General features: G+C 58.2%; 3 protein-coding genes across 3 annotated transcripts; 2 read left to right on the forward strand and 1 right to left on the reverse strand.

Annotated features, from left to right (window-relative positions):
• Window positions 1-864: 864 nt before the first annotated feature.
• QBC33DRAFT_451847 (fungal-specific transcription factor domain-containing protein) lies at window positions 865-4,340 on the forward strand (the record flags this gene model as incomplete). The annotated part of the gene is made up of 4 exons (XM_060424627.1): window positions 865-1,124; window positions 1,181-4,010; window positions 4,113-4,206; window positions 4,264-4,340. 4 exons carry the CDS (start codon window positions 865-867, stop codon window positions 4,338-4,340), a joined length of 3,261 nt encoding a protein of 1,086 aa, XP_060283461.1.
• Window positions 4,341-4,461: 121 nt separating this feature from the next.
• On the reverse strand, window positions 4,462-6,433 carry QBC33DRAFT_611366 (3-oxoacyl-reductase). The gene is made up of 6 exons (XM_060432446.1): window positions 6,011-6,433; window positions 5,567-5,927; window positions 5,385-5,497; window positions 5,243-5,318; window positions 5,060-5,168; window positions 4,462-4,998 (listed from the first exon to the last, which is right to left on the reverse strand). The coding sequence occupies exons 1-6, from the start codon at window positions 6,057-6,059 to the stop codon at window positions 4,906-4,908; spliced, it is 801 nt and encodes a 266-aa protein (XP_060283462.1). The 5' UTR covers window positions 6,060-6,433; the 3' UTR covers window positions 4,462-4,905.
• A 1,244-nt stretch (window positions 6,434-7,677) lies between these two features.
• On the forward strand, window positions 7,678-8,526 carry QBC33DRAFT_539678 (Mss4-like protein). The gene has a single exon (XM_060428003.1). The coding sequence runs from the start codon at window positions 7,914-7,916 to the stop codon at window positions 8,385-8,387; it is 474 nt and encodes a 157-aa protein (XP_060283463.1). The 5' UTR covers window positions 7,678-7,913; the 3' UTR covers window positions 8,388-8,526.
• The last annotated feature ends 46 nt before the right edge of the window (window positions 8,527-8,572 follow it).

The following is an 8,572-nucleotide window of genomic DNA, read 5'->3' on the forward strand; positions in this document are numbered from 1 at the left end:
TAATAAAATGTGAACGCAACAAATTAGGCCCTAGCCATTCTCCCTCGCTTCCTTGTTTTATTAAAAATGGGGGGAGAAACTGGGGGAGGTATTCGGAAGAAAATAATTAAGCAATCGCACGCCAATGCTTCCCATGCTCGACTCCGACCTGCGATATCTGGGCGTGACACACGTACTTGTAGTATAATGTACACGATACATCCTTGCAGAGCTGCCCGCCCCCAGATCTGTAACCCCACCCTCCACATTTCTCCTTCCCACTCCTGTGGAGTGCGATGGGGGGAGGAGCTAGGTACCTCGAAACTTGCAAGGCATGCTGTGTAAACTCGTACCCAGAGCCCGGATGCAAACCACTGATCCGAATAATTCCAACTGCCAGCATGATCCCACGTCTTCCGGGGCGGCGCTCAGCGTTCACATCAGATACGAATTAAGCCTATTTGGTGATTGGTGTGTTATCCGAGCGACTTCTGGGTCGAAATCATCGTCCAATCGTTTTCTCCACCAGGCTGGTCATGACATCCCCAAAGGGACTTGGAAGGGGGCTTGATGCGGTAGTTCGCACTAGCAGGGAGCTACCCAGGGCGATGGCGACGCCAAGAAGGCGAATCTGGACCCCCTCGTGGCTTCTTTTACCCCATTGTTGTCGTGAGGAAGGGGCGTTTCCCATGCACTACTTTATACATTTCTTCACACAAGCCCAAGCTCCCCTACCCTCCCAAAAGTAGAGACAGGTATTTTTGGGATTGCTGAGATTGCTTCTGCCTGAGAACGAAAACGAGAACTCGTCCTCCTCCGTCACAACACTAACACTGTTTGTCGTTGAGTGAGCCGATCTCGAGTGCAATAACACGGCTCCTCAGTATGACCTCCGCCAGATCCGAATCCAAGTCTCTGCCCGAGACCAGCCTCACAGACGCCTCCAACCCGGAGAACGTCTCGCCTCGAAACCATCCGGCGAGGCAGCCCACCAAGCAGCAGGTCAGACACAGGGCCTCTGTCGCCTGTGCCTCGTGCCGTGACAGGAGGATTCGCTGCGTCGTGCCAAAGGGGGCGTCCGAGTGCACCCAGTGCAAGCGGACGGGGACCGAATGCATCATCAAAAATGATGATGAGAGGAGACGGTATGAGCTGCCTTGTCCCGTTGCCGCAGATTCGACGGTGCTGATACGTGGGATAGTCCCATCTCCAAGGCTTATACGTCGTCTTTGTCTGAGCGCATCTCCCTGCTCGAGGCCATGCTGAAAGACCAGGGCGTGGCCCCCCCACCGGCGGTCTACCCGCCAAGAACAAGGCAAGAAGCCCAGGCGAAACAGCAGGAGGAGGAGCAGAAGCAGCAGCAGCAGCAGCAGCAGCAGCAGCAGCAGCAGCGACCACAACAGCAACAGAACCAAGCTCATGACTTTTCGCACCTCCATCGGCCCATCCCGGAGACCTCCCCCGATCTTGACGGCCCATCGCCGCCAGACTCGGGGAACGACGATTTCGCCATGCACGAACTCGACCAGGCCCACAGCGTCCACAGCATCCTCGCCAACAGCCAGACCTTCCAGCCCCTAGTGAAGGAGCCGTCACCATTCCGGAACCTGGACCCTCAGAAGGAAGACATTGTCAATCGCCTCTTATCGACCAAGGGCAACCTCTCCTTTGACCAGATTTCCGGGAGGTTCCGGTTCTTCGGCCCCACGGCAAACAGTCACGTCTACGCCGAGTCGTCGGACCAGCTCGACTCGCGGGAGCCTCCGGAGCAGGTCCGCCGCGCCGAGAGGATCATCCGGTCCCTGACAGTCCCCACCTACGACTACCTCATGAGCTCCTTCTGGGATTATTACAACTCGATTCTCCAGGTCATCGATCGGGAGGCCTTCGAGGCGGATAGGGATTCCCAAAACCCCAAGTTCTACTCGTCTTTCCTCCACATCACCATCTTGGCGGCCGGCTACCGATTTGCGGACCGGGAGCGGGAGGATATCAGGAGGATCACCGTGGGACAACGGGAGAGCACTCTCCACCGGGAGTCCAAATACATGCTGGACATCGAGCTGGAGCGGCCGGGCGGCATCCCCAGCGTCCAAGCGCTCCTCATCCTGGGCGACATGGAGTGCGGCGTCGGAAGGGACAACACGGGGTGGATGTATTCAGGAATGGCAAACCGGCTGGCGTTTGACGTCGGACTGCACCTCGACTGTCGCGGGGACAATATTACCGAAAGCGAGATCCAGATCAGACATCAGGTCATGCGGGCCTGCGTCCTCTATGACAAGTACTGGGCGCTCTTCCTCGGCCGGCCGACAAGCATCAAGAACCAGGACATTGGCATGGATCTGCTATCGAAGAGGTTCTCCATGCTTGCCTCGGCACCGGCGGCGGTGGCAGACAATGGCAGGCGGAAGTCCAAGACCACCGACGGCGAGGTCCACGAGCAACTCGTCGAGCTCATGGAGATAGCGGGCAAGATCGTCGACACGCGGGACAACAACAAGGTGAACGGCAAGAGCACCGAGCAGGCGGCCAGCATGTTTGGCATGAACGAGTCGGAAGAGAACGCATACCTGCACGTCATCAGCTTGGACCGGCAGCTCCAGAACTGGTATCGACGCCTACCCGACCACCTGACTTGGAAGCCCGCAAACATCAAGGCAGCACCGTTCAGCTACTTCCTCCTCCACCAGCAGTACCACGTGTCCATGATCCTCCTCCACCGGCCGTGGGCGAAGTACGGCGGCACCGGCTCCGACGGAACCAGCACCAACTCTCACCCGAGTCCCGAGTCGTCGTCGTCGTCTGCCCACCACGCCGACGCCAGCATCCAGCATCACATGTCCATCACCAACGGCGCTCTCGGGCTCGGCGACCCCCAGACCATCGTGGACGACAGCCGCACGTCTCTGTCCCGCAGTATCTGCACCCAGCAGGCCATCCGCGTGGCCCGCATCTTCTGGCAGCACCGCCAGCGCTTCGATGGCCGCAAGATCAGCGTGACGGGGATCCAGCACGCCGGGACCTCAGCCATCGCGCTCATCGCCGCTCTCGCCCACCAGACCTCGGACTCCGAGCGCCGCAGCTACCTCGGCTACCTGGAGATCCTCTCGTCCGCCATCGGCGACATGAGCTACACCTACCAACCCGCCGACCGGATGGATGACCTCTTGAAGGCAGTCCTCGTGCAGCTGCGGGGCGACATTCTCGGAGACGCCAGCACCGGCGCCGCGACAACGGGCCACTTCCAGGTCGGCAGCGGCACGACCACCCTATCCGGGCCGCAACAAACCTGGAATACCAGCCCGGGTTCCATCTACTCTATCCTCCCCGCCCGCCGCGAGAACCCATCCGACAGCGAGATCGCCCTGTCGCACCACAACCAGTCCTTCAAGAGGCAACGGCCCACGCCCGGCCGGCGGGCCTCCGAGTTCGCGCTCCCGCCGCCCCCGTACTTCGGCGCGGGCCCCACCCCTCCGCACTCCTCCGGCTCCTTCAGCGGCACCACCGCCGGCGGCGGCCCGCCGCACCTCCAACACCAGCAGCAGCAGCTCCAGCAGCAGCAGCACCACCATCATCACCACCACCACCACCAGCCCATCATGGCAAGCCTCTTCGACAGCTCCAACCACTACGGCCTAGACTGCCTAGACGGCTCGGCCGTCGACCTGGACGGACCAGACGAGCAGCAGCGCGATGGCGCCGCCGTGCAGGGCCGCGCGGCAGACGACTACGTCCTCGTCACGCCATCCTCGGACGGCTGGGCCCTGAACGGGATGGACCAGCCCCATCATCAACAGCAGCATCACGACGCACCCGGCGGCAGCTTCGACATGCCCATGACAGACTGGATGACTGGCGGCCTGAACAGCAACAACAACAACAACAACAACAACAACAACAACAACAACAACAACAACAACAACAACAACAACAACAACAACAACAACAACAACAACACCAGCAGCACCGCCGCCTCCGCATCCGCATCCGCACTCAAGGCGGAGAAGCCCGGCGGGCAGCAGCAGCAAGTCTCACCGGCGCCGGCGGGGGGGAGTCCCGAGCGAGGGGACGACGACGGCGCGGGGGGCTCGAGCTCCAGTCCGGGTGGTGGCGGCGCTGGTGCCGGGAAGGGGGGCGGGATGGAGTGGATGGGCAGCGAGGGGGGTATGAACGCGCTCAGCCCTGTCAGCTTGAGCGGGCTGGTGCAGAGCCTTGAGAAGTCTGGTGGCGGCGGGGCCGGCGGACAGGTGGTGGCGCCGGCTGGGGGGGAGGGCCAGCAAGGGGTTGTTGGTGAGGGCGGGGACGGGAGCGGGAGCGCGGCGGGGAGGAATCTTGAGTTGGATTTCTTTAGCTTTTGATTTTTGGGGGGGCAGGGTTATAAACCTGGGTTTTTTGGGGTAATTGTGCTTTCTTTTCTCTCTCTCTCTCTCTCTCTCTCTCTCTCTCTCTCTCTCTCTCTCTCTCTCTCTCTCTCTCTCTCTCTCTCTCTCTCGATGTTGCTGGGTAGCCTGTTGTCTTTCTTGTACTTGCAACGGGCGACAGGAGTCGGGGTATCCGAAGAATCTAGCCTCGCCTCGCTGCTTTTGTGTCGGAAGGCTGTATGACATCTGATGTGGTTTTGGATCTGGGAAAACTCTCTTGTCTTTATTCAGTCCCTTTAGCGGCCGTTCGTAACGTAGTAGTAGGTTATGCAGTCCTAGGAATGATCCTTAATGCCTTTCCCGCGGGTTTCCCCTTTCGGTGACCAAAGCACTGTTCTGTTCCCACTCCGTGCCTCTCCCTCTTGACCTAAACATCAACAAAGTGAGAGCTTACCAGTCTGTGGTATCCCAATCTGTCGAACCAGCGCTCTCAACCCTGTTGACAATTTCGCCCCCGCACATTCCCCAGTCGACTCTGGGGAAGGGGCCTACCCCTGGCCACTCAGTTGCTGGTAAATCCGCCATCGGCAACCAGGGTAGATCCGGTCATGAAACTGCTCATGGGCGATGCGAGGAAGGTGATGGCATCCCCAACCTGTGGAAGAGGTCAATATCCATCCATGTTGAACGTTGAGAGGGTGCGAGGGTGATCCTACTTCTTCCATTGTTGCCATCCGTTTCAACGGGGTACGCTCAATATCCAATGCTAACGGGGAGCCTGGATCATGGCTCATACTGGCCTTGATCAAGGGAGTCTCGACGTAGCTAGAAAGGGGGGGTCTGGTCAGGGATTCGCTTCAGAGAGCCGCGGCATACGGCAAGAGGGATGAAATGCCTACCCCGGGCAAATAGCGTTGATTCGGATGTTGTACCGTCCGTAGGTGTTGGCGTCGCCCTTTGTTAGGCCAACAACGCCTGATAATTATCAGCGCATCAGTTTCACCTCCTCCATGGGGAGCCGGTGGGAAGAAGGCAACTCACCGTGTTTGGCCGCAGCATACGCGGTGTGCGACATAGTGTGGCAAGGGGCCACGAGACCGTACATGGACGCCACGTTGATGATCCTGCCACGGCCCTCCCTCATCCCGAGGTCTCTGCAGCGCCGCCTTTTAGCATCTCACAAACTTGGTGCAGACCTCGGAGAGAAGGGTCCAAAAACCTACTCCTGCTCCACCATAACCTTCAGCTGCTCCCGCTGGCACCTCCACACGCCGTGCAGGTCGACGTCGACGACGCGGGCGAACTCGTCCTCGTCGATCTCGTGCGTCATGCGGCCGCTGCCGCCGACGCCGGCGTTGTTGACGGCGACGTCGATGCGGCCGAAGCGGCGCACCGTCTCGGCGACGCCGTCGCGCACCTCGACCGCGCTCCGCACGTCCATCTGCAGCGCCAGGATCTCCACCGACGGGAACTCGGCCGCCAGCGAGGCGTTGGCCGCCCGCAGCGCGGCGGCGTTGATGTCCGCCAGGGCGAGCCGCTGGATCCCGTGCCGCGCGAGGGAGAGCGCCGTGTACTGCCCGATGCCTTGGGGTGGGGGGAGGTGTGAGGTGACGTCGGGAAAGGGGGAGGGGGAGGGGGCAGGGTGGGTTCTTGGACGGGGTAATTACCTGAGGCTGCGCCTGTGATGAAGGCCGTCCCCTTGAGGAGAGATGCCATCGTGTCTGTATGGAACAGTTGTTCCGGGTGTAAGTCGTTCGATGAGAGCGGTGCTTAATTATATGCTGCTGTCGGATATTCCCGTCTCCCGGATAAGTACTTCTAAGCACACGGTGCTCCCACCACAGCCAAGGCCGGTTATTATATCGATAACGCGAGACTTGGTCGGTCATGGAACGCTTTCGCTGTGGGGTTGGGCTCCCGGTCTTTACTCGGCGTGTTAGCGCTGCGTTTGAGGTGGATCCCAGGGATATGGCTTCCCGGTAGCAACAGCGGGAATTTTGGAGAAACCACCATCCCAAATGCTCTCGTTTTCCATCGGCTGACTCAACGGGTCTGATCTCCGCGAGATCGTTTTACCATTGATACTTACACTTACTGTCGTTAATCTTCCGAAATGTCTTCAGCGGCCGGCAGAGTCGGGCGAATTGAGAGAATGCCTGTCGGTCCGAATCGCATTATTGCCCGGACTTGGTTTTCCGCCCTGCTCGACACGTCTTGCAAGCAGTGGCATGTGGCAGTCATGTGGCAGTCATGTTCGCTGAGAACCCCAAACCACTCGTGTCTTACCTCCTCTTTGCGAAAAGCTGATCCTCAGCATCGTAGTTGAAGATTCTTCGCAGCAAGTCATTGAACAATATCGTGTCCTCTTTTTGACGAACCAGATTCCATCTTATGAGCCATAAATCACCAAGATTGCATCTGGAACTATGTCGGCCAAAGCGGTGATGGCTATTCTCAGATTCTCTTGCAGCATGCGCAACCCATCCTTGGAGGCAAGAACAATACCCTCCAATACTTCGTTCTGTGAATCGGAAATGGCCACCGATCAGCCAACTTACTTCGACTTTGGTCTCTGCCTGGAGATGAGTCGGAGACTGGCTCGAGCTCAAAGGCGATCTCCTTGAGATTCTTTTCTGTCTCTTCTTCTAACACCTTCGCGGCAACTTCCTGGACCAGCCATCTTTTGACTTTGGACTCAACGTCTTGTCACCTCTTTTTCAGAACAAACCAACGAGGGATTCTGACAGATTACCCTCTGCCCTGAGAGTTGCAGTGTTCATGCTTAAAGCATGGTCAGTCACAGATGTGGCATTGCTGCTTGCCCAAGGAACTATATCTGGACGCCATGGACCACAGCCAACTACCTCTAGAACAGGCGCTTTGGCCGAGTGGTTAAGAGCGCCCTGCCACGAGCATCTGAGGCGTTGGGTTTGCCATGGTCGCGAATCTCAGGTGTTTTTTCCCCCCTTAAAACGGGGTTGAACCTTTATTGATCTTGTATTGAGACACACAAAGTTCCCCATGCCATTGACCATCAAGGGATTGAGGAGATTGCCCACGAGCTCCCTGAGCACCTATCCCACTCACGAGAGGTGTCCAAGGAGGTCCGCAGACTGAAGGGGCTGCATCCAAGACCATGGAACTCGACCATGCAAGTGCAGTGTCATTGAACAATTATGCGATACCGGAAGGGTCCACGCAGTCCTTGGGAAGAGCATCATAGCAATGCCTGCCATGAGCGATTACTAGAAGATCCAAATCGAAATTATAATATAAACTCTTCCGCTTGCGGAGAACATCGTTGGTGGATATGGGGGAACCAAATGCCGTTCACTCAGAAATTACGCCAATTACCTAGTAAGCAAATCCCCCGCTCCATCTCGATCCACACCCTCCCCCCTCACAATCTCGCGCATTCTTGTCTAAAGGCCTTTCTACTCCAGTCTACTCTTCTCCCACTCTCCCTTGTGATTAGCATACGAAGAACCGATCGAACACCCGGTTCAAGGCTAATACCTCTCATCAGCCCAAGTCCAACAAACACACGAGATAATATTCCAGCAAGCAACAATGACCAAACCCGAAGACAGCGGCCTGCCCGTCAGCTGCCAGTGCGGCTATATCAGCTTCAAGACCCCGACGCCCAAGCCGATCGGCATGGCCCACTGCCACTGCACCGATTGCCGGAAGCAGTCCGCCTCGGCCTACGGCACCTCGAGCTACTTCCCGGCGGACAAGTTCTTCCCGCTGGCGCCGGAGCTCGAGGGCAGGCTCTCCGTCTTCACGCGGCCAACCGACAGCGGCAACACGATGCACTGCTACTTCTGCCCCAAGTGCGGGGTGCGCGTCTTCCACGTGGGCTACTCCCCCGACGGGCGGCGGCGCGACATCGTCTCCATCAAGGGGGGCTGCGTCGAGGGCCTGGACTGGACGGGGGTCAAGCACATCTTCACGAGGTCGGCCGTGGTGAAGATCCCCGAGGAGTGTGAGCAGTATGACACCGTCCCTCCGTCGATGCAGGGGAATGCCGCGAAGAGGGAATGAGATAGAGGTTCTGATTACTGGCCATTTGTGTATCTACGGTTGAAGACGTTGCCTGTTGTAGTGCCAATGAGCCGAAACGAAGAGACGAAGAGACGAAGAGACGAAGAGACGAAGAGACGAAGAGACGAAGAGACGAAGAGACGAAGAGACGAAGAGACGAAGAGACGAAGAGACGAAGAGACGTA

Source organism: Phialemonium atrogriseum (assembly GCF_030411735.1).
Source record: "Phialemonium atrogriseum strain 8032-3 unplaced genomic scaffold QBC33scaffold_13, whole genome shotgun sequence".
Lineage (NCBI taxonomy): Eukaryota > Fungi > Ascomycota > Sordariomycetes > Cephalothecales > Cephalothecaceae > Phialemonium > Phialemonium atrogriseum.